Raw genomic sequence first — 27,020 nt, forward strand, 5'->3', positions numbered from 1 at the left:
GAGATACAGTCTTATACCGGTGTATAGTCTAATACCGAGAGTAAGGTCTAGTACCGGGGTATAGCCTTGTACCCATGTGTAGTCTTATACCGGGAGTATGGTCTATAACCGGGGTATTAAGTCTTGTACCGGAGTATCTACCAGTAAAGTTTTATATTCTAATACAGGGAGTATAATCTAGTAACTGGGTATAGTCTAGTACCGGAGTATAGTCTTGTACCGGTTTTAAGTCTAGTACAGGAAGTATGATCTAGTACCGGGATATAGTCTCGTACTTCTAACATCGGATTCAGGCTAGGAATATACGTCGTTTGGAGGTTGGAATGGGATATATATCACTGTCTTATCGTCGGTTTAAGACCAGGAATAGACGTCGGTTTGAAGTCTGATTTTAATCGGTTTCCTAACGTCGGTTTTATTCTACGAATGGATGTCGGTTGGACGTCGGATTATGGCATAAATAGACGTCGGTAAGACGTCGGTCATTTGGGTCGGAACGAATTATTTTCCGTCTACTTTTTCCATGAATAGACGTCCGTTAGACGTCAAATTTTGCTCGATATCACATCCTATCGTCGGCATACGATATCTTTTGAACAATAGCGTGCACTTTTTGATGCAGGGTGACTTATATTATTTCATATCATGTGAAAAGGTTCGACTTGTAGAGAAAAACTTACGTTAAAGAAATAATTAAATTTTCCAAAAACACAATTTTAGTCATGATATATTTCAAGGAAAGCCATTTCCCGTCAACACAGAAATACAAATTATATATTCTATATGGGGTCACCAGGCAACAAATTAACCTAAGTGCCGATGGATCTTTAAAATGGCAAGCTTATTTAAACTTTGCATACCTTAAGTCGTAGATAAGTCGTACGATTTGTTGATGAAGACGAGAAACTGACGTCTTTTCGACGCCGAGCCGACGTCGCGTGTCTGTTGCTTATTCATTTTAACAAACATGACAGCAAAGGTATGTAATATTGATTTTATCGTACGACGTTAATAAACTTCGATAGTACTCTATTTGATACAACCCTTCCTTTTACCCGGGTCAAACTTATGAATGATAACCCGGCGGTTTAGTCATTTCAGCAAAGTGAATCGCCCGGTGAGCATACATTAATATTGAAGGGATATTTACCGACATCTTAAGGAATTTTCGGAAAAGTAAGCATTGGTAGATTCTCATACTCGGTACATATAGTATAGTCTTGTATACGTCTTACCACAGTTTCCTTAGTATGTCACTTTTTACCCTTTGCGTTTATGTATGAAATTATTATTTATATTACTTTATTTCTTTTATCTATGAAAGTGTTGAAAACAATTTCCAATCTTTCTGAAAACATACATTAAGTATTTCTAAGCATTTATGAAAAATATAATATATAAAAACATCACACAATCACGTTATGTTGTTGTTGTTTTTTATCCAAACATGTCGGCGTTATGCTTTCAAATTTCACCTTATTTATTAATTATTTATTTAACATACTTTATTTCAAGCATCACGTTCATAAAAATAAAAAATAAATATTCTTCGAGTAATTTGTTTTGTATCAAACGCCAACACCCCTAGTAGATTTGGAAAAGAAATAATAACACAAAACATATGAACATAACGGTCTCAGAATTGAGGTTGTCTAGTGCCCAAAGACACTATGGTAGGTGTAACAGCGTCGACGCCCAAAGGAACTATGATAGGCTTAACAGCGTCGACGCCAAATAAAACCATGGTAGGTGTAACAGCGTCGACGCCCAATGATACCATGGAAGGTGTAACAGCGTCGACGCACAATGACACCATGGGAGGTGTAACAGCGTCGACGCCCAATGACACCATGGTAGGTGTAACAGCGTCGACGCCGAAAGGCACACTGGTAAGTGTAACAGCGTCGACGCCCAATGAAACTATGGTAGGTGTAACAGCGTCGCCGCCCAATGAAACTATGGTAGGTGTAACAGCGTCGACGCCCAATGAAACTATGGTAGGTGTAACAGCGTCGACGCCCAATGAAACTATGGTAGGTGTAACAGCGTCGACGCCCAATGACACCATGGTAGGTGTAACAGCGTCGACGCCCAATGACACCATGGTAGGTGTAACAGCATCGACGCCCAATGAAACCATGGTAGGTGTAACAGCGTCGACGCCCAATGACCCCATGGGAGGAGTAACAGCGTCGACGCCCAATGACACCATGGAAGGTGTAACAGCGTCGACGCCCAATGACACCATGGTAGGTGTAACAGCGTCGACGCCCAATGACACCATGGTAGGTGTAACAGCGTCGACGCCCAAAGGCACACTGGTAAGTGTAACAGCGTCGACGCCCAATGAAACTATGGTAGGTGTAACAGCGTCGCCGCCCAATGAAACTATGGTAGGTGTAACAGCGTCGACGCCCAATGAAACTATGGTAGGTGTAACAGCGTCGACGCCCAATGAAACTATGGTAGGTGTAACAGCGTCGACGCCCAATGAAACTATGGTAGGTGTAACAGCGTCGCCGCCCAATGACACCATGGTAGGTGTAACAGCATCGACGCCCAATGAAACCATGGTAGGTGTAACAGCGTCGACGCCCAATGACACCATGGGAGGAGTAACAGCGTCGACGCCCAATGACACCATGGAAGGTGTAACAGCGTCGACGCCCAATGACACCATGGTAGGTGTAACAGCGTCGACGCCCAATGACACCATGGTAGGTGTAACAGCGTCGACGCCCAATGACACCATGGTAGGTGTAACATCGTCGACGCCCAAAGGCACACTGGTAAGTGTAACAGCGTCGACGCCCAATGAAACTATGGTAGGTGTAACACCGTCGACGCCAAATGACACTTTGGTAGGTGTAACAGCGTCGCCGCCCAATGACACCATGGTAGGTGTATCAGCGTCGACGCCCATTGCACCGACTCGAGTGATATTTCGAGAACAAATAATTCGAAAATGATATTATGAACATTTGCACTAAGTCATGTTGTTTTCTTCGGCAGATATTACTTGCCTACATATATTCATGGTATTTAGCTGTTTGGAAACTTGTTTGCACGGTTTATTTATTTAGCAATTTGAATTACTGCGATGTGATATGAAAACCGTGTTTGACGTTGACTCAAGATTAAATCCCAAAACCATCGCCTAAATTCGTATGCTTTCTTCAGTCTAAAGACATTGAATGAGCTGCATTATTGTTCAGTATTCGATTATATAGATTAGAAGATGGAGACATACACAGTATGTGAACAATCCACGTTAGTTCGACAGAAAATACACAGCTACATGCAATTTAGCTGCCTTATGATTGAACAGTGTAAAAGCGACGTTTTGTGTGCTGTTTTTAGATGAAATACAATATGTTTTACTATATATATTTACCTAGATTGTAGTCTCAGTGATTAGATTTAGATCATTAGAAACACCGTAATGCGGAACTGGTATTAAGCGATGATTACAAAATCGCGATATCAAGAACCCAAATGTACTCTGTTGAGTGCTTACAGCAAGCAAATCCTACTGGCATATTTTTGCGTCAGTTTGTCAACAACAACGACAGAGCTGGTGTTGGTTATCGGCTTGAAGCAGCTTGCGCTTGGTGAACGGAACTTGTTTACTACTCACTGTACAACATTTTGCACTTATCTAAAATTCAAATTAAATACATGTTGTATGGTGTACTAGTAAAACACCAGAGTGTTTCATGTTGTAAAAGAAAACAAAGACATGCGAAATCAACACAGTACCGCCTTCTTACAAGGAAAACAAATTATAGAGCAGCATTTTCTTTTGAAAGCCGCCTCTAATCTTCACGACCATCGACATACGCATTTCGTGTTGGAAACAATGAGAATGTTTGATAAACAAAGATACATTGTAATGTTACATCCTCAATTTTGCGCGGCATGTAGGACCGGGGAAATTATACTTTCTAAATCTAAATGTTATTTCGAATTCATCAAATATCGATTATGGTATAACTCTTATAATCTCACATAGCCAAATACATTTTCCCGTGTATTTTAAGACTACCTCATACAGACGTTTTGAAACATATTTGAAAGACCGATGAAAATGTTTGAAAACATGTCACAGTCGTTGGACCATGTATTCATTAAAGATCTTAAAATAACTTCAAATTATATTATAATGTACAAGCAGGTTTTGACGTTATACGAATGCAACTTTTCATCATATTATATTCAGTTCTTAACACAATTAAATTATTCTTATGTCAGTGGTACAGGCACCACAAACGTCAGCTGTAGCCAAAAGGAAACAACCTTACGAACGCTACCTTTGTTTAACGACACTAAGATAAAACAAACAACAACAAAAAACACCTTAAAGAACACAGGCAAACCTCGCCAGTGTACATCAATAACAACCGTCAATAAAAACATGGTGGAGAGTAAATACTGGTTTCTTGGTTATTTTGAAGACACAAACGGTGGGTTGAACTTGTGTTTTTTAACAAACTAGGATGTGCTTACAAACAAAGCTTGAGTAATCTCAATCATCAAGAGGAATCCATTTGCTTCGGCGATGCCTTACATTATAACGTATGCATAAGGGCAAAAACACTAAGTAGGAAGTGACGTCACAGTAATACATGTTTTGTTTCTCTTTTTTTTAAAACCCATGACGCCCCATATACGGGCATCGTTTATCCACATCATACTGTTTGCTACTTTCCATTTTTGTAGGTTTTGAAGCTAAATGGTTCGTAGATAAAAAGAACGTGCTGAACATGCTGGATCTACTTGATATACGTTTCTATTGTTTACATTTTCCCACCTTGTCTGCGCAACTTTATCGAATACATAGTGGTTACGTTCAACACTTTTTGTTGTAACAAGAAACGCTTGTTTCTAATGTTGTTTAATGTTTAATGCGCAAGCTGAACTTTCACCCCATATATGGTGTTGAGGATCGTAAAATTTATAAATCAGTGTTATTTCGCGGGCAAAATCGGTCATTTCACTATACAATATAGTATCATTTCATCATACAATATAGTGTCATTTCACCATACAATACAATGCCATTTCACCATACAATATAGTGTTATTTCACCACACAATATAGTGTTATTTCACCATACAATAAAGTGCTATGTTTTCCATACAATATAGTGCCATTTCACCATACAATATAGTATTATTTCACCATATAATATAGTGCCATTTCACCATACAATACAGTGCCATTTCACCATACAATATAGTGCCATTTCACCATACAATATAGTGTTATTTCACCATATAATATAGTATCATTTCACAATATAATATAGTGTCATTTCACCATACAATACAGTGCCATTTCACCATACAATATAGTGTTATTTCACCATATAATATAGTATCATTTCACCATACAATATAGTGTCATTTCACCATACAATACAGTGCCATTTCACCATACAATATAGTATTATTTCACCATATAATAAAGTGTTATTTCACCATACAATACAGTGCCATACCATATAATACAGTGCAATTTCACCATAAAATATAGATTCTTTTCTCCATACAATATAGTGTCATTTTAATATACACTATAGTGTCATTTCACCATACAAAATATATTCTTTTCTCCATACAATATAGTCTCATTTTACTATACACTATAGTGTCATTTCACCATACAATATAGGAATATATTGAGTTGTCTATAATCATAACGCATTTTTTGCAGTCCATACCAGTGAACAACACAGATGAACACCGTAGTTGTAACCCAGCAGCCGGCGGGCAGACAAATGATGATCGGGTCCGTCCAGGGCCACAGGGACTGGGATAGCGGGCTCTTTGCCTGCTGCTCTGACTGCAAATCATGTGGGTTACAGTACTAACATTCTTTTGTAACGACGGCTCACTCTGTACATAGTCGTATCAATTGATGCTATCTGGTTATGTTTAAGTTATCTTTAAAGTCCTTATCTCGGTCAAGTAGAGTGTGTATCACTTAGAGGCTACATTTAATACCCGGTGAATAATTTGGCAATGAATTAAATTTCAAATATTTTACAACAGAAACTTTGACAAAAAGTATACATGTATATGCGTACACTCCATTTCATTCGTAGACTCTTGATTAAAATATGAACAAGTAAAGATTTTTTTTAAAGTGGTGCAACATCATATTCATCAACTTGAAATGCATTTACCAAAATCCCAGAAAATCAAAAGTGAACTGCTACATCCGGTTCAAAATTTGATACAAATGAAATAGTTGTTGGAAGGAAGGGGATTCGATTGTAACCATTGTCACTGTCTTTGATTCGTGTCGGATTATCAAAAGCATTCGGATGTCCTCGGCAATTTGTATCGAAAACAACCTCGGATGTATTTGGACGGTTTATATACTCAAAAAGCGGTATGTTTAAGTCCGCTGCAAGTAGATCGCGTAGTAATTTTATTTAGCAGTTAAACTTTATGACTTGACTCTTGGAAATCTTAATTATGTTTGCAATTATACACTTCATTGGCAATCAATTTAAACTTAGATCAATACATAAACTCAAATATATCCTAGGTTGTTTTCGATAAAAATGGCCGAGGAGTTCCGAATATATCAAAAGCAGATGGCTCAATTTGCTGGTGATTTCATGATTTTGTTTACGTTTTTTTTCAAAATTATACATTTGAAGGGCAAGTTCCTCACTCTGATCCCTTCGAAAGATAACAATCTGTTTATATCAATAGCAATAACATGTTTAATCATAGAAATGTGCCGAGTTTCAACTACAATGAATGTATGTGTTTGCCATTATTTACAACTTAAAAGACTATGTGCGCTCTAATTTCCTTATTTATTCTTATGAATGTTCATGTTTCAAAACAATCTGACACAGGCGATTGAGACGCCAGGTCGTACAAAAGTTCTCTAACCTGTATCAGTTGCTAGGGTAAGAGCTTGTCGGTAAACCGTGTTTGGCTGATTAAGAATCCCTCTTAAACAGAAAGAAGCCTATAAATGTAAAAGAAAATAGGTTTAAATGTTTAGCCACAAGTATTTCATTTAGGCGTTTTTGTTAATCATTAATTTTGTAACATTTTGCTGAACAATAAAAGTATTAAATTGTATTATCTTTCATCATATACATGTAGTTTGTTTGAGAGCAAAGCTTAGTTAACCCTTGTTATTGCCAGTGTTGATGACGTATTGTTGCCTACCGTGCGCCATCTGTGACATCTCGACACGGGCGGGAGAATGTATGTGCATGCCCTGGTTTGTCCCTGGGGGACTCCTGGCTCTCAGGGCCCGCATCAGGACCCTTGGAGGTATTCAGGTACGTTGAGTCGTGGAGTAGGATTAAAATATTTCAGAAGGAAAATGTGATTCTGTCGCCATACCCCTACCCTTATCCTGTCGCATATTAGAACATATTCAAAGCTTTCTCGAGATATAATTAAGACAGGAGTGTGTATATATCACGTGATAAGTTGCGTCATAAATGCTACGTCGGAAGGCAATATTTTGCTTCGAATGAAGACTTTAAACAAAGATAACTCCACTTTGTCTTCGCCAATATTAAAGAAACGTGGCGCAGTCTACGCCGCTAACATAGCCCCATCATAGCTCTTTTACCAGAGTATGGTTGAGAGCTTAGTTAACATCGACAAATCTTTTCACAATACGGCCGTCTGACAGAGCATTGTCAAAACATTATTTTGTAAACAAATTTGTCGAAGTGTTTGATGAAACTAACCACCTAATCAAACTCCGGTAATGAAACAAAGGTGAGGCTCTTAAAGCGGCATAGACTGCCCTTTGTTTCATCTAAAATGGTAAAGAAATAGAAAAATTATCTTTTTTTATCTGTGTAAAGTCTTCATGAAATGCAAAATATTGCCTCCGACGTAGCATATATGACGCTATTTATCACGTGGTATACACACACTGAAGTTCAATTACGTCATTATTGTAGACAAACCGGTGACAAGGCATATATACACAGCGAGCAAGGACAAATGAATATCCATCAATATGTCATATTTACAGGTTATCTAAACAGGAAGTGAAAGAAGTATGATATAAACACGAAAGAAACATGAAATTTGTCATGCATTATGTATTTTTTTCCAACTAATGTCTCACGATTCGTGATCAAACATCGAAATATGTCGCGGTGTGTTTATGTCCAAATAGCCACTCCTAGTTTCAAGACGAGGACTTATGGACGTATAATTAATTTAGTACATTTGTTGTTCCTGGTGAAAATAAAGTAACATGTCTCTGACCAACCTTAAAACAAGAAGTCTTTGTACGATTTGAAAAATAAAAAGGACAACTACTACTAATATTTTTTATGTTTTGTTTTGTTTTTATTACTTTTTGAAAAAAAATAACAGCACGAAAATGAAAATGAATTGAAATGAAACAATGGCAATGTATTACATGTTACTCCAAAAATCGAAATATATGTATTTGCATCACAATATTGGAGACTAATGGGGGCATTTCTAATTAATGTACCATTTTAAATACAGGAATAAAATCGAAAGTCCATACAAAATATCGGTCATATTTGCAAGCTGTATAAAAATAATCATTTACATAAAAGTACTAGGTATTATTCATTTAATTTAAGGACCATGTACGTTGCGTAGACTACAAACAGTCCTGTATGCATCTTAATCTACGTTACGAAGATTTGTTCCATAACTGCCAAAGATAAAATATGTGTGTTCAATAGCAATCTTAAATGGAATGAAAACGTGCCAGTGACAGTGTACGTTTCATTTTTTGCCCTTGGAAGGTATTGAAGATGCCAAAATTAAATCTAATCACGGTCTTCAGAAATAAATCATTTTATAAGCAAGTGTTTTCAATCATAAGGCCACACCAAATTAATGTTTAGTTACTCGGATTTTTGCCAAAAAAAATTGAAGCGAGCGAAAAAAAAAAAAATATCAGTTTTCATAAAAACCGAAGCGAGCGAAGAGCGAAAAATATATATTTTCCTTATATTCAATATAAATAAGAAAGATTGTTCAACATAATTGCCCTTAAACCCATTTTAATTCCATCTTGAACTGAACCTCTAATGGACATTAGGAAAATGTCGGAATACATACTATTTATTCATCCGTGTTTAGTACAAACATTATATTGATAAATCTAATTTCTTATATAATTAAAACGTACTTTAATATGACGATCATTCATAATAATAAATAACCCTGCTTTAAGTAAAAATTTTGAAACGACTTGTATAAATCTACCTGAATCAGTTTAACATCATATGCAACTGTATTTAGACAGAACTTAGGATTTGTAAAAATGATCACTTACACAGGCATCATCAAACATCAGACTCCATATAACATAGACTAAATTTTGTTTTTATTATCACAGGAAATGCAATGACATGTGCTTATTAAAACAAAACGAACAAGGTTATTTTTCAGAGTACTTTTTTTGGTTATTTAGATGTCTTTATGCAATGTCCAATTGTATATGCCCCCCCACTCTAAGTCCGGAATAGCGGGGACTTTACCTTCCGGTCTCTCAAAACCCGGGTAAAATACCCGACCTGCAGGGACACACTGCTGGTAAAATCCCTGCCAAATGGCCCCGCAACCCCGAATACCTATGTGAGGCCCATTCCAGACTATTTTCAATATGAAGACAAAACCACATTCACTAGGCACTGCGGGCCACCTGAAGGTAAAAACACAGCCCATTGCCTCTGCTGTCCCCGGTATACCCCTGGAATAAGGGCGAGGGGTGGGCGGGGCAGTGGTTACAATTGACAAGTGCATAACAATCCCGGATAATGCTGCAAATAAAAACAAAATATAAGGTGATAAACTTATGCTTACTTACGTTGAAGTATATCCAGCCCAGTGTTTATATCGCTATTTGTGAAAAGATATTTGTTCAAAACTGTTGTTTTGTCAGAATTTGATAAAAAATGACCTTGATGCATCAATTTGGACCAAACAATGACTCATGTTCCAGTTAAGTTGACGTGTCATCGTCGTAACGAGGTAAAATTTTGGTCCCTTGTATTATGACTTGAATAAAATAGTACTAAGTTGATCATTCCGATTTCCATTCAAAACGAGTCACTAATTACGCAATATAATCGCTACCAGTCTCAGCTACACATGCTTTATTGCATAATGATTGCTTTAAATAATGATCCTTTAGTGCATGAGACGATCAACAATGACTTCAAGCATGCTTAAAACATATTTATTGTCAAAAATAAGATTTATTTTCTAAACTTCGAGCCACATTGTTTATACCGGAAGCGGCCATTTTGATTGAATTTATTGAAACCCATGCTAAACCGATCGATATACAGTATGAAAACACTACGCATTGGTAACCTCCCTTTACAAAAACACGAAAACTAGCGTAGAAAAATTATAATTGATTATTTTTAGCCTTTTAATAAATTATTACCGGAAAAAAAATCTGCTTGGCGATCAAAATGGAGGTGCGGGCGCACAAAAAAAATAAAAATATTTTTTTTACATTTTCAAAAAAATAGGAGCGGTAAATCCGCGGAACGAAATATCAATTTGGTGTGGCCTAAACACTTGAAAAAGCTCATTTCAATATAAATAAATCCATGCATGTTAACTTTAAATCTTTACCTATCAATACCGCCTTTTATATTCAAATAGTATTATGTGAGATTGCACGAAGCTGCACTTAATTTGAATAAGTTTCAGGGGTTTTTTTTTCGCGCTGAACTCGTGTCTTGCAAAAAGCTGCTTTTAATCTAAGAAGTTTCATTTGGCTTTGTTTGTGCTTGACTCTTGCCTTGCATTTATGAGGCACGTATCTTGCATGTTTGAGATTCGTGCTTTGCATGTTTGAGACTCGTGTCTCGAATGATTCAGACTCGTGTCTTGCATGTTTGAGACTCGTGTCTTGCATGTTTGAGACTCGTGTCTCGAAAGATTCAGACTCGTGTCTTGCATGTTTTGGACTCGTGTCTTGTATATGTTTGAGACTCGTGTCTCGCATGATTCAGACTCGTGTCTTGCATGTTTTGGACTCGTGTCTTGCATATGTTTGAGATTGGGTCAAACATGTTTGAAACTCGTTTCTTGCATTTCTGAGACTCGTGTCTTGCATGTTTGAGACTCGTGTCAAACATGTTTGAGATTCGTTTCTTGCATGTCTGAGACTCGTGTCTTGCATGTCTGAGACTAATGTCTTGCATGTCTGAGACTCGTGTCTTGCATGTCTGAGACTCGTGTCTTGCATGTTTGAGATTCGTTTCTTGCATCTATGAAACACTTATCTTGCATCTTTGAGACCCGTCTGTTTTAGGGTTCCATCTGCGTTGACTGTATTGCAATAACTGTTATACCCGTCTGTTTTAGGGTTCCATCTGCGGTAACTGCATGGCAATAAATGTTATATCCGTCTTTTTTAGGGTTCCATCTGCAATGACTGTATGGCAATAACTGTTATACCCGTCTGTTTTAGGGTTCCATCTGCGGTGACTGTATGGCAGTAAATGTTATGACCGTCTGTTTCAGGGTTCCATCTGCGGTGACTGCAAGGCAATATATATTATTTCCGTCTGTTCCAGGGTTCCATCTGCGGTGACTGCATGGCAATATATATTATTTCCGTCTGTTCCAGGGTTCCATCTGCGTTGACTGCATTGCAATAAATGTTATGACCGTCTGTTTCAGGGTTCCATCTGCGGTGACTGCATGTCAATATATATTATTTCCGTATGTTCCAGGACTGCATTGCAATACATGTAATGACCGTCTGTTTCAAGGTTCCTTCTGCGTTGACTGCATGGCAATAACTGTTACGCCCGTCTGTTTCAGGGTTCCATCTGCGGTGACTGCATTGCGATGTCGTGTTGTGGCCTGTGTGCCATTTGTCAAATGCAGAGAGAACTGGAAGCTATGGGCCTTTAACTTGACCAGCAGTCCGGGTCATTTCTGTTAGTGATCTTGAAGTTATATCCTTATACTGGTCATGCACTTTTCACAGAAATGAACAAGAACATGATTACTTTGCTTTTGTAAACAAAGACACATTACGAAATGTTTGCATAGTTAATCATTTGGACTATTCTACGAAAATGTTTAACATACCTGAGCGATAATAAAACATAAGAACCATTTCTTATTATTTTGATAATCATGGCAATTACACTGTTTACTGAGCGATACCAATATGAGGGTTGCAAAAGACTAGCTCTGCATCTGTTGTCTGATATACATTTTTAAAGGTACATGTAGAAAGAACGAGTTTAAAATGCGTTCAAATACGTTTGCGAACCCTCTCCGTTATAGGGTCGCATAAGCATGTGAAGGCATTCGGTATGTTAGAACCGATAGGTTCAAATCGATTCAATTGATTGTTAAATTTGAGGTCGTTACGGGCAGTAAGTTTTTGTGTAAGTACATACTAACAACCTTTAATCATTAATTAATACATATAACACACTTTAACAGTTAAAATCAAAGCGCTTAAGGCGTTAACAGGCTTTCGGCCTGCTACAATTTGTGAGTACAGTCATGTAATGCCGAATGGAACGGACGGAGTGCGAATATTTCTCAGTTTGTGTGTCAGTAATTTCAGCCCAGAATCGTAAGCATGTTGCATGTGCATATCTATAAACCACTGATGTTAAAATGTTCATTTGGTCTACTAGTGACATATGTTGAGGGCAATATTAAGATACATCAATGTTTACAGGATATAAATAGTCTATGGGTAATTCGATCCGGAGGAATTTTGCGCCAGTGTAGAAGAAAACCTTAAACATAAACTTAATTTACATGTCCATTGCATTTGGTTTGATGCATTCGGTTAAGCGGGCATACCCTGGTAGTAAATTAAATACGAATCAGTCATGTTAAAAGTAAATAGAATATTTTACTTAAATGCTTAAATGCTTTATCCGTGCCAGTACATTGTTTTTGAAACCAACGTTCCAGATAAGGTTGCATATGCAATTGAGTATTACTCCATACTTTTGTAAGGTTCAAGGAGCAAAAGTTCCCCAAACTCTATTATAAGATATGTTTGTTTTAAAAATTTAAGATACATTTCATTTGTAAATCTAAAAGTTAAACTTAGTTGGATTAAAGTTGTTCTATGTTCAAAAATGCTTCGATATTGTGAATTCACAGAGCAAATTAGACAATTGTTTAAAGTTTTAAAAGAAAATTATCAAATTACTTTATCAAGATTCAGATTGAGTGCCTTTTCCTTGGAGATTTAAACTGGAAGACACAATAACATTATAAGAGAATATATATAGAACTATTTATCTTAATGTACTATCAATATGGTTTAATCAGAATATCCCTTTGTTATGTATTCGTCCTTTATATGTGGACCTGAAGAATAAATATAACATAAACAGATCGTTTACCACTATTGACAACATTGCATCTAACTTGTCTAGTCATAATATCAGGAATCCGAGGAAATTTGTATATATTGCCATGCCAAAAGGAAACGATGTACTTGCTGCCGCTCTCTCTTGATTTTTTTAAATGTTACATACGCTTAGCACTTTGATTGTATTAATATATGTGTGTATATATGTGTGAATGTGAGCATGTGTGTGTAATCATGTTTAGCTTAAATTTATAGTTATCAAATACTTAAATGTTGAGGTTTTTCTCGTTGTTTTTTTCTTTTCTTTTTTCTGTCTCTGCCTGCTCACGTGCCGCGCTTCCGGTGCTGTTCCCCGACTGTTGTGGGTTTCTGTTTTAATATCACCAGTCAGCCTCGGCACCAGTTGTGGCCAAAGGTTCAATATGCAAAGATAGGTATTATTAATGAATTTCAATCATCTCTAAAATCAACGGGAAAGATTTGCAGTAATGCTGTTTTAAAATGAAAAACATTACAAGGTATGATATCGAAAAGGTGTTCTGATGTTTGCGATCCATTTGATGTGGTCTGTGCTCTTTTGTACATTGTATGTCTCTCGTTATGTGTCTGGTAGGCCTAAGTATTGTGACTCTGAAAATGGTATTCCCCAATTGCTACTGAGCTTGACCCTGTATTTTCCATAGTATACGTACTATAAACGAAGGAATATATCCCTCTCAGTGTCATTTTTATCACACATTATTTTATATAAGCTTTAGTACGTTTAGCGCGTTGAAACAAATTCAACTGATGTGGGCAAAATTCACAGAAACAAAACTTGTTTTGACTGAATAGTCTAAATCTGTGTATCAGTCAGTTTTCTTTTCATTTCCACAGCCTGTATCACCAAAAACTCTTTTAAAAAGCAGATAAGAAATTGAAGATCGAGTGATTTGGTAGAAATGTTAAAATGATGAGATACGACGCTGATGTTATAGATATAGTACTGTTAGTATAAAACATCTGTTTTACCGGATAGGTTGTGAGACCGGATGAAGTGGAATGCAGCAGACACCCCGATCTAAATTTGAATATGAAAGAAACGCTAGTTATGAAGCTGTAGAATTTGCAATCGCAATGCGATTTAAACAAGTATATCTGAGAAGTAAAGTGAAATATACGCGTAGAATAAGTTTTAACAGCATACATTTGTTAACTTAACATGAGGTAATGTGAGTAAATGTTCTTCTTGCAAGGCTGTATTTGGGTTGGAGCATACAATGCATGTATATTCAGCTTAAATATGTAGCGGTGACTGTTATGCCATTGGTTTTGAATCACAATGAAGCAATGTCACTGTTTGTGCTTAGATCAATTATCAAATATCAATAAAATATTGTCAAAATATCGACTGTTGGCCAAATCTGAATTAAGAATTTGCAAATTTGGACAAAGTGATATATAGCTTATGTTGGCTGTAAATGTTGTAAACGTTTTATGAAGAATAAATGTTAAGTTATGATTCGAAGGATATTTTGAAGTGTCAGTTGCAGACATTAACTAATTTCTACAAAATATAACAGCAAATATGTATACCCCCCCCCGGATATTTTGAAAACAATGGTGCAATATGGTGCATGCTTGGCATTCTGTGGCGCTTTATTTAGTACTAGAAAATTGACAGTTTTAAGATCATATATCAACAACGAAAAACTCGGCAGATGTTTATTTTATATTTTGTGTCAGAACCATATGGATTCAGCCGCGTACTTGCGTATAGGCAGGTACGATCCTGGATGCAGTACTGATTTTATCTTCAGCAAAATGAATGCATAACTTTTGACTGTCCACCAACTTTATTCAAGATTTAAACTTCCTGATATTCGAGTAAGTTTTATATGTCTGGAGTTAATAGCAACCAAACCCGAAGGTCGAACTTAAACTATATTATTTGCGTGCCCTGCATCTAACTTAAGTAGTGTAGTCGTTCTCTTTGCCCGCGAGGAACACATTTGCCATTTAAAGAAATTTTCGGAAAAGTTATCGTTGGCTATTTCTCTTACAAGGTACATTTATTACAGATTTGTTATACATATGCATATAATTTGTATTTAGTATATGATACGGAATACAATAATTGTGCATGAACAGACTGTGGCTAAAAAGCAGTCAATTTTAGGTTTTCTATCTTAATTGAAATAAACAGTTTATTATATTTATCTATACCTTAAATATAACTACTAACATTGGGATTATAAACTGCGTTGTCTTAAAATTAAAATGGTAATATAAACCTTTAAACTGCTTTTTGATTCTGGGGCGGTATTTATAAAACTTGTTAAGTCATCCTTAAATTTAACTAAATTTACTAAATTTTACATAGTCAAATTACAAGGAAAGCATTAGTGTTTTCAACGTGAAAGTATGTTTTGTGTTGTTTTTTAATTATTGAAAATGAAGTGTTTCGGATATAGTTGAGATATTATATTATATGATAAGTGCGATTCATACGTTAAGTCAAGTCAACACATTTATTCACTCAAATTCATGAACAACATGGATAAATTGAGGTAATTGATAAAGACAATACATTACAGAGGCTCAAATTGAGGATTGAAAGACATAACATACATTCAAATAAATCAGGATAAATATTGCACATGGATCATTGAATTCAAGCAGTGTTTACGAAACTTTACGAGTTATAAAATGGGTTAAGTACAATGGGAGAGTCAACTAATATATGCAGAATGTCTAAGATAAATAAGATCAGTAATGTTTAACGAAGTTGTTTAAGAATAATAGATACCATTTTACACATGTTCAAAAATTCCTTTTTATTAGTTGTGTTTACCAACTGTTCAAGTTTATATATGTTTGGATGTCCGTTAAAATATGGTTTTATATACTGCTTACGCTCGTTATCAAAAATGTTACACTCGAATAAAAAATGGAATTCATCCCCTAGTTTGTTACATGTTTGGCATTTCCTTTCATTGACTGGTGTTCTATTCCAATTGCCCGTTTCTATTGGTAGTCTCTGGTTTCTTGTTCCAAACTTGATAAGTGGATATAATAATGATTTGGGTGTTGAATGAAGATACTTTTCATAGCCAAATGACGTTTTGAAGATATTATAAGATTGACTGTTGCTAGCATTTTCAATAAGGGAGTACCACGATGTTAAGAATAGATCTTTAAGCTTGCGCTTAACCGCAAGTTTAAGCCATTTAGGATTTACCTCTTGTTGATATTCCCAAAATCCTATAAATCCACACTTTGTTAGTATTGACTTTATTTTGAAGCACCAATGATATCGTGTTCTTATTATGTCTGGAGGTAAAGAAAATCCCTTAAGTTAAAAAATGACTGAATTTGTTTTATGAATACAGGCCCCGATTTATAACTACAATAAACGTAGAATACACTCATGTTTATCTTTTAAACATTTTAGCAACAATAACAGTAATTATACAATTCTTAAAGTATTCTTATTAAGTCACCTGCCAACTTGGCGTATTACGGGCGACCGCCCCAAAGGGCAAAGCAGCAGTTTTGAATAGCCCCCAATGGGCTTTACGAGTTTGATTATGAAATAAACTTAAGTATTTGAACGTGAATTCCGTCAAGGTGTACTATGGCCGGAACTCATAAATTACCATTTTAACCTTAAGTATACTGTCTGTATTTATATAATTCCAATAGCTTAATAAAAATTCATAATTTAAGTGCTTCCGAACGCTAATCACAACTCATAAAGCATTCTATACATAACAAACACAAAATGTCACGATTTTAATAGGAGCCACGCTGCTGGTAAATGCACGAGTTGTCCATCCGATGAGAGTTTATGCCTCACGAGTGAAGAACGTGCACCTGTGTTTGCGTAGTGGTCAGCGACTTTGCAAGTTCGTCGTGGTGGCTTAATACGACCATGGATGATTTAGCTCTGCTAAAAACAGATATGCAAAACGGGCGCAGACAAATGCAACACATGCCGCTATTCATGAACATAACTATAAACTAATCAAGAGCTAAGAAGCAAAAGGCACGGCAATTGGGTGGGTGGGAGGGAATTTTTCTCAAATAGCAATCCTAGCTCTTAAAAAACTGACCTTTCGGTTCGACTGCCTGAACGAAAGTGAATCGGTTGGGTTGCGCGCTCGATTAAGCGCATGCGCTGAATCTCTTTTTAAGTTTTAACCAATGAAATGCTTTAACGAAATGGCGGGCGCGAGAATCTTTTGATTACGTAATACTGTAAGGCGCCCTCAAGCGGATCTGTTGAATGATTAGATGTGTATTGCTAACGTAAACATAAAGGTGATGAAACGGGTTGATTATTCTCGATAACAACAGCTATTTTAAAGTTAATAGCTGGTATTACTTGCACTAACGTATTATCATATGAAATTCATTTCAATCTTAAGGCCTTATTTGTACATGCTGGAACTAATGAGAGGTTATGAGCAGATAAACTAGTTTAAACCCTCAGTGAACTCGTGTTCCAATTTCAAGGTAGTTATGCGATCATTTATTGATAAAGCAATTCTGATGCGCGTGTGGTCTGAGTGTGGTGTCTCCCATCTGTTGTCGTGTAGGCCCTTGTGTCTCTTAACATAATATAAACTTCGTTACTACTGGGCATGTCCCTATAGTTTCATTGTACCATTGACATAGTTTCCTTCAACAGTCGGACAACACATTTTATCTCTGAACGCTAATTTCTAATTCACTTCTCACAAGTCCCCTCTGCCGCCTCTAGTATTCTTGCACTAAAATGCATCCCGCCTAAAATGGAAATCAGAAATGCTTGTTTAGAACTGTACAAAAGATTAATATGTATTTCATACAATCGGTTTCAATGAATTGCATTTCATGTACAATTTGTTGTTGGCCAGTCATGAAAATGTGAATGAGTATGTAGGTATGTTTTAAAGTGTTATTAAGTTAAATATATGCTGAATGTGCTAACTAAATGAAATATACAGTGCTCCTCAAAATACTGTTATCATTCAATTAATCTAAGTAATACTAAGTGTAGCATTACTACAGAATGGTTACGAAGTCTGTGTTTATAGTATTTAGATAAGGGAAACCGTTTTAGTGATCATAATTAAAATATTTATAAGAGTAAACTTTTACAGTATTTAAAATCACGACTTCCCTTTAATCAGCTAAAATATATGCGTAATTGAGGCGTGATTCGAGCATGCTGATATATTTTAATTATTGATTAATGGTGGGTAAAATGCTAGGTTATGTGCATGCAAACTAGTAATAACCCAGTGAAACCTCGAGTTTTTTCATTTACCGTTCCTTGCCGGTACCTTAATATTTGTCAATAGACTTATGCATTGTTTTGTATTTAGATTAATCATTTGTCTTCCGTTCTTCTTTTGTAGCCGTTAACTCGTACTGTAAATACTTGACTAAACATATTGGGACTTGTGTGAGGTTATGGTTACATAAACTAGTTTAACCCTCAGTAGAATCGCTTTCCAGTGATCTCGTGTTTTGTGTACCAAAGCCTTAATTCCCTCATAGATTGATGAAGCTATTTTAATGTTCGTGTTTGTTTGTGATGTTTGTACGTTCAGTGTCGTTTGCAGTGTGCCTCTTAACTCCCTAACGTGCATGTGTGACTACTGGTTGTCTTGGTTTAAACAGTATTTTATTCATATGATGTTAATATACCAGCACATTACAAGTAAACAGGGAAAATGATTGAAGGGATAGCTAAGAGCTAAAATTAAGGCTTCTCTCCTTAGACTTGCTGTCTTAACCCTGTAGTGATCATTGTATTATTGTGACTGATTCTATATACCTATACAATACAACTGCGGGCTTATTGGAAGCGGTTAGATAAATGGTTGACATTTTACTATTAATTTCAGACAATAATTTATTTGATTGCAGATATACTGAATGCAATATTGAATGCATCCTCGGACAAAGCAAGACATTTTTATGATATGCAAAATCTATTATCAAACAACCTGATATTTGAGTACCCCCTGTATGTCTAGAGTTACTGGCAATCAAACCCAAAAGTCAAATTTATAATTTATTATTGGCGGACGTTGCATTTGACTCAAGTGCTCTAGTCGTTTTGCATTGCCTGCAAAAAAAATCATTTGTTTTCTGGGGAAATATTCGGAAAAGAAATCGTTGGTTATTTCTCTCACAAGGTACAGTTATAATAGATTAATTATATATATAATTTAATAATAAATAGAATATACTATCGGAATACATTAAGTATGGATAAATTGAACACGGCTAACAATCGGTCAATAGATTAGTTAAAATAAACCGTTAGTGTATAACTATTCGTTCAATATAAAGTGTAGATTATTCGTTAGATACCTTATTATATATTTTACTGCGTTGTCGTTAAATGTAAAAGGGTGTTGTAAAACCTGGAACTTCTGACTATGATTCAAAGCTTCTTTAATCGAACATAGTATAAAATATGTATAATACAGCAATATTATTAGTACTTCAACTTATTCTTGTTATGTGTTTAAGTTTTTATAATAATCAAATTTAGATCACAATCGCACATATTGTATTTTATCTAAACTTTATTTAAAAAAAATATATCGAATACTTTGGAAGCATCCCGTGAAAATACCAATCAACCAATTATGCTTCAGCCTTTTTCTGAATCACGTTACTAACGTTTTTAAGAATCACGGACTTCAAAGATAATATTTGAGCATATATCAACATTTTATCAAAGGGTTCCAGCCATCAGTATCTTAGATTTGCCCCCCTTATTATTATTATTTGTTATAGAATAAATCTTAAAAGATGCATATTATTAGCCATGGAATAAATAACCTTTATACCCAATAAAAGTACACCATCGGATGTGCCTCGCCGGGACTAAATTGCAGCACACAATTGAAAACGGCGATACAATCGGCGGAGCTCCGTCGAGAAATCACTTGAAAAATCACAATTGGCTGTAATCATACCGATGAAGTATCGGCTTAAGAGCCGAAGTTCTGTCGAATACCACTTCTCTGCCAGCGATGTTATAACGAGGCGGCACCGTTGTTCTATCGATGTGCCACCGATGACCGGAGCTAGATCGTAGTGATACCGTTGCGCTGCCATTGTACTACCGATGCTCACCAAAGATATACCGGAACACAAATTTGGCTTTATTCGCGATCAGTACTAGTTTAGCAGCGCAAAATTTTCATATTTCTAAACACTTTAAAGCATAATCAGGACATCGTCATAATAAAAAGCCACTGCAGACGACGGCAAAAGTATTTGAACATGCTCAAATATTTCTGCCGTTGCGCTGTCGGAGCGAGCCAATGTACTTACGATGTACTACCATTCTTGGCGACGTGATACCGAACTATTACCGAACTTATACATATCATCAAATATCGCAAATTTTGTGCTCCGGTAAAGCTTCGGTGAGCACATTCGGCTAGGGGTGACATGTCCTTAAATATGCTTTTCTTCTGTTCTGGGTTAATTCATTCGGGTTATAATAGTTTTCATTCATGAAAAAAGCGAGCTCACTTCCTCGACAAGTATCTCTCTATCTTTCATCAATGAATGTAACTATGATAATTGCAAAACTGTTAACGCCTAAAGCGGCCTAATGAGTATTCATTCATTTATTTAAAAAACAACAACATGTAAGCTAGCTTCTTGAAAGTGTTTAGCCAAATTTCGTAAGAACATAACTTTCCTGTTTGAGGTTTATTGCACATTTATCAATGCTGTTTCAGTTCATCACTTTCGGTTGAAATTAAAGCAATTATGCTCAAATACATATTTATATAGTATATACTAGTATATGGTTTACCCTATGTCATTTGCCAATCGGTTTCGCTTCATGCTCACCAGGTCAAATTACAATAACAAAATAGCGCAAGTCCGCACTTTATATAAGATAACCCCTTTCAAGTGATGGGAGCTGTCTTTAATATAATTATAATTATCAAAAGAAATTCAAATAAAATGCATTCGTCATCAAAATTTTGCAAAGTATGTATTGTTTTCTATTGAAAAGAAATGCATAAATTAAATTATAATGCGTAAACTATTTAAACAATTGTAAATCTAGCATGCCTCCACCGCCCGGGTTAATCACGTCCTTGTGATCATAAAAAAGATATGATTTATTAATGCAACCTTCAGAACTAGACGCAACTGCAATATAATACTTCGAAATTGGTTGTTCATATGATGATTAAGTGTTTGCAGATATAATGCCAACCCCAATAAGAAGAGTTTTCTCCCCTGACTCATTTATATTTATCTAAAAGAGATTTTCACAGTCAATTGTACCATGGCATGCATGAAGTGTAACTGAAAAAATTACTGTGGTTGCCGACTTTGCATATATGTTGTCTATTTAGGATAGTTCAGAAACGCATGAAGCATTGTGGCTTTATATTTGAATGAAAAGGAATCACGTTTGGTGAGTGAATCAATTCCTTACATCAAGTCTAAATAAAATGCGAATTAAAGGTTTAAATTAATTGATACAATTTCATATTTAACATTACCATTGTGTCATTCAAAATGTGATTACCAACTTCACTGGTCTTCCTTGACTTGTGGTTTCCTACAAACCAAACTTTGACCCCCCCCCCCCCCAGTGAACTTAGTTTTCGCTCACCATAAGGCAGCTCGTTAATTGTCTGTTGGGCGTTGACCAGTGTGCCTGTAAACAAATATATGTAATTAACATTCTTAAAAAATGATATCTTCATAACATATATTTAACATTCTGAAAAAAAAAGAAACAAGTTAAGGTTTTCTAAGTCAAATCGTAAGAAATACTAAGAAATACTAATGTATGATTAACGCGAGAATATATGTTACGTCATACGAAGATTCAATTTTCTGATTGTCCCAAATGATGGTGTTGTGCATTGTCGTAACATATATTCCCGCCTCTAGTCGGGCAAAACGTCATTTCAAACGTTTTCGCAGAAAGTTTTATTGGTTTGGTTCACATTTAATCCGATCTTACTAAATCTTTGTCAGAATTTACGTCTCTGAAAGTATAGTTCAAAGCTTGGTTAAGTGGACACAAAAACCTAAGTCTGGTCTTGATGAAACTTTATCAACCACTATTGTAGTAGTATGTGTTTTAATTGTTTATTTTATGCGGCGAAAGTGTGCCTTTTTGCCACATAAAAAAGGCCTGTTTATGCGTTAAAAATCACCGCATAAATGTGGTCGATTTCGTTTATGCGGCGATGCTGTTATGCGTCGTTACAGTGCAGGCACTTGTACATCTAAACAGGGTTTATACTTGTATTGTTACTACTACGCTTGTCCCTATAGTTTTCATTCCACCATTGACATACTTTCCTACGACAGTCGGATAAGACATTTTATCTCTGAACACTACTTTCAAATTCACTTCTCTCAAGTCCCCTCTGCTGAAGTCCCGATATCATCGGCTTGACAAGAAACCATAATTTATATTTTATACTTGTTAATGGTTAGTCGGATGATAAGACAGATGACTATGACCAGTAAACATCAGACTTACCATGGTTTTGTAATAGGCACAAAAACCAAACTAAATACAGTATTACGTAGAGATATAGAAACACCCAAATCAACATACAGGTTCACAATCAATTGTATATAAACAAATGCCTGGGTCAACGCTTTGTAACTGTTAGCAAAAACAAAGGTGAAATCAATGAACCAAGCAATGTATTTATATTTCACGATCATAGATACTTCACTTGTAGGCTATACCGGTGAAGAACACAGATGAACACCATAGTGATAACCCAGCAGCCGGCGGGCAGGCAGATGCTGATCGGGACTGTCCATGGCCATAGGGACTGGGATAGCGGGATATGTGGTTGCTTCTCTTACTGCAAATCATGTGAGTTAGATAGCATTACCTACCATTTCCTATCTCGGTAAGTACAATATGTTTTCTTAATACATGTGTATGTGCACTTATATCCGATAAACGGTTTGGCATTCAATGACATTTCAAATTTAAACCACATCATTTTAATCTGCTTTTGTGCTGGTACAACATTTATCTCTTATCTTAATTATAGTGCGTTCACATGTAGATGTCATATGATACGCATACCCTTAGGAATATAAATTTAACGTAGCATGCAGTAAAAAAACAAATGCAAAATGAAATAAGTGTATTTTTACATCATAAATGTCAATGTCCATTTACGGGATTTCTGTTACAGTTAAACGTTTTTTTATTATAGCTGCTTTATGTCTAAACATGCAATTACTATAATTATGTTCGAAACCAAAAAAAAAACCCTTGTATTTTATCAGTGATAATGACGTACTGCTGCCTGGCGTGCGCAATCTGTAACATCTCGATACGGGCCGGAGAGTGTATGTTTTATGCCCTGGTGTGTGCCCGGGGGTCTAATTGCACTCAGGGCCCGAATCAGGACGCTTGGAGGTATCGAGGTACGTTGAGGTTGATAATAAGCTGTTATATAGCCATACAGACGGGAGAGTGTATGCGCATATCCTAGTGTGTCCACGGGGTCGCAGGGCCCCCATGACCCTCTATTGTATTTTAGACAAACCTGCGACAAAGGCCAGCAAGAAAGAATACGTATATAAGCAATATGTCATATTTAAAGGTTAACAAAACACAAAACGGAATATGTATTATACAAACACAATAACTACATCAATTGGCAGGCATTTTTTATATTATACATGATACATACGTTGATACGCTGATAAAAAAACGAGCGTTTGGCCAAAATGTCATCCTTAGTTCGAAGACGAGGAATATTGACGAAAGTCAAGTAAAATTTATCACCTGGTGTTTCTTGAAAATATGAAGTAGCATGCACATTACGAACAATAAACACTTGCACAAATAAGCATTAATACCAGAAAGAAACAATTTGACTATTTATTAGATTGTTTAAAAGAATGCGGAGTGATTCAAACTTACGTAGAATATAAAAATATCGCAAAGGCATTAATACAACATTGGGTTTGAAGGGCCAAAACACATTTATTTCAAACAATCAAGTTTTATGTAATTTTAAGGGTTCAATATTTAGGAAGCGCAATACATGTGAACTTTACATTCGTGTTTTGGTGATTTGCCAGCTTACCAAATTTAACAAAGAGAAATTGAATATAATTTAGTTAATCAAAGCATTTACAGTCAAACTTCAGAGTGAGCGTCAAATAAGGAAATTTTCAAAATAGTTGACACTATGAAATCATCAATACATTTGTGTCGCTTGCATCTATTCGAAATCTTGTTACCAGGAAGTGAATTTAAATCACATTTTCAAATATCTTATATCTTATTCGAAAATGGCTTCACCAAGGGATTTTTAACAAATCTATGTTAACTAAAATGTATGTTTCACCTTTGCAAAAATAAAGAAAAAAAAAGAGAAATGTTTTCATTTCTGGCCTTCTAACGAAATTTCTATTATAAAAGATTATCGATATGATACCATTTTTATTAAGAAATACGAATGAATCTTTTATACAAGAAATCCTCATTGATCCACTGTATCAACTCAAATTATTTCTGAATTGCATGTTATGGTAATTAATAAGAATACCTCAAATGAATCGAGCAGACATAATGGAATCCAGTGCGTGCAATCATACACGGATAATAAACTCCAGTGATTATAACCTCATCGATAAATACCCCTTTTGAAATAAAAGTCGTATCATGCACATCTCTACTGTAGTAAATATTGCATGTCATCATTAAAACGGGTTTAACTTAAAGGAGTTATCATCCAAATTCATTAAGTAGTATTTGACAACCTTCATAACATTATACCTGAAAACTATCCAGAAAGCAGAGTGCAACCTTTGTTCGTTATCATATTCTAGTGTCCCATGCGTTCTATTGGATATTTGTAATAAGCGTCGTGTAATATGATGTGTTCAATGTTTTTTTCTTGTCCTCTTGAATGTGTTTGCATCGAACATACTTCGAATAAGAACATAGTTCTGGTCGTGTATCAATATAACTGCAGAATGTTATGCCCGAATGTTTCAGGGTTCCATCGGTGGTGACTGCATGGATATAGATGTTATTGTCGTCTGTATTATGGCTACATCTGCGGTGACTGCAAAGTTAAATCTATTTTATTCGTCCGTTTCAGGGGCCCACCTGTTGCGATTGTATGGCAATAAATGTAATGCCCGTCTGTTTCAGGGTTCCATCTGCGGTGACAGCATGGCAATACATGTTATGTCCGTCTGTTTCAAGATTCCATCTGCGGTGACTGCATGGCAATATATGTTATGACCATCTGTTTCAGGGTTCTATATGTGGTGACTGCATGGCAATGCATGCTATGCCCGTATGATTAAGGGCTCCATAGGTGGTGACTGCATGACAATAAAAGAAATTCCCCTATGTTTCAGGGTTCCATTTGCGGTAACTTCATGGCAATAAATATTATGACCGTCTGTTTCAGGGTTCCATATGCGTTGACTGGATGGCAATATATGTTTTGTCCGTCTGTTTCAGGGATCCATCTGCGGTGACTGCATGGCGATGTCATGCGTTCCATTGTGTGCCATTTGTCAGATGCAGAGAGAACTGGAAGCTATGGACCTCTAAATTGACCTGCAGCCCGGGCAATTTCTGATAGTGAGATGATCTTGAAGAGATATCAATATACGGATCATGAACCTTGCACAAAAACTAGCATGCATGTGTTATTTTTGTAAACATAGAAACTTCACGACTGTTGTGAATAGTTATTGTTTGATTATTACTTCAATAATTGTTTTGAAAGTAGTGCGATATTAAAGCATGAGATCGGTGTTTTTTTAATTTGAAAGTCATGACCATAACACTGTTTACTGAGCGATACCAATATGTGGATTCTCGTTTTGTTTTAATTCTACTTCTACGTCGACCTATTTTCTTGTATCAAATTTTAAAGGGCAAAGGTATAGGAATGGACGTAGATGAGTTTAAAATACGTTTGCGAAACCATAAAAAAGGTTGTCTTCTTAATGGTAAAGTTTTCGTTTAACTTGGTGGTATTTGAGGTGTGAGATTTATGCACTATCAATATAATTTTTTAAGTATAGAAACTATAATGTTGTTTATTTCCTCTTTGCAACTCTTATCATTCCCACGCTTTCAAGAATCATGAATGCACTCAGCGACCAAAGGTAATCAAGAAATCAAAATTATTATACAGCGGGGGGATTGTCTAGTACCCGAGTAAAATTCGAGTATCGGGGGTAAAGTCTAATAACGGGAAAATAGTCTGAACCCAGGAGTATGTTCTAGTATGGTAAGAATAATCTGGTAGAGGGTGTATGGTCTAGTACCGATGGTAAACTCTAGTTGCGGGAATAGCGCAGGCAGTGTTTGATGCTGGGAATTGCCAGTAAGATGTTTGGTGCCGCGGATTGCCAATGCAATGTATGATGCTGGGGATTGTAGCGATGTATGATGCTAGGGATTTCCAATAAAATGTATTAGGCCGGAGTTTGCTAATGCAAGGGATTATGCCGCGGATTGCCAATAAGATGTATTATGCCGGAGATTGTCAATACAGTGTATGATGTCAGAGATTGCCAATAAAATGTATGCTGTCGGGAATTGCAAAAACGATGAATGATGCCGCAGATTTCTAATGCAATGAATGATGCCGCGGATGGCCAATGCAAT

At 36.1% G+C, this 27,020-nt stretch overlaps 1 protein-coding gene and 1 pseudogene across 1 annotated transcript; both read left to right on the forward strand.

Annotated features, from left to right (window-relative positions):
* The first annotated feature begins 1,037 nt into the window (after positions 1-1,037).
* LOC128238484 (PLAC8-like protein 1) lies at positions 1,038-12,088 on the forward strand. The gene is made up of 4 exons (XM_052954447.1): positions 1,038-1,176; positions 5,717-5,856; positions 7,174-7,313; positions 11,833-12,088. Exons 2-4 carry the CDS (start codon positions 5,739-5,741, stop codon positions 11,923-11,925), a joined length of 351 nt encoding a protein of 116 aa, XP_052810407.1. The 5' UTR covers positions 1,038-1,176; positions 5,717-5,738; the 3' UTR covers positions 11,926-12,088.
* A 7,342-nt stretch (positions 12,089-19,430) lies between these two features.
* On the forward strand, positions 19,431-25,952 carry LOC128236791 (placenta-specific gene 8 protein-like; annotated as a pseudogene).
* The last annotated feature ends 1,068 nt before the right edge of the window (positions 25,953-27,020 follow it).

Source organism: Mya arenaria, chromosome 6 (genome assembly GCF_026914265.1).
Source record: "Mya arenaria isolate MELC-2E11 chromosome 6, ASM2691426v1".
Classification (NCBI taxonomy): Eukaryota; Metazoa; Mollusca; class Bivalvia; order Myida; family Myidae; genus Mya; species Mya arenaria.

Coding starts and splice junctions, on each gene's coding strand:
- LOC128238484 (XM_052954447.1), top strand. CDS start 5,739: ATGAACACCGTAGTTGTAACCCAGCAGCCGGCGGGCAGACAAATGATG. Junction 5,857..7,173: donor CTGCTCTGACTGCAAATCAT/GTGGGTTACAGT, acceptor TGTTATTGCCAG/TGTTGATGACGTATTGTTGC. Junction 7,314..11,832: donor GGACCCTTGGAGGTATTCAG/GTACGTTGAGTC, acceptor CGTCTGTTTCAG/GGTTCCATCTGCGGTGACTG.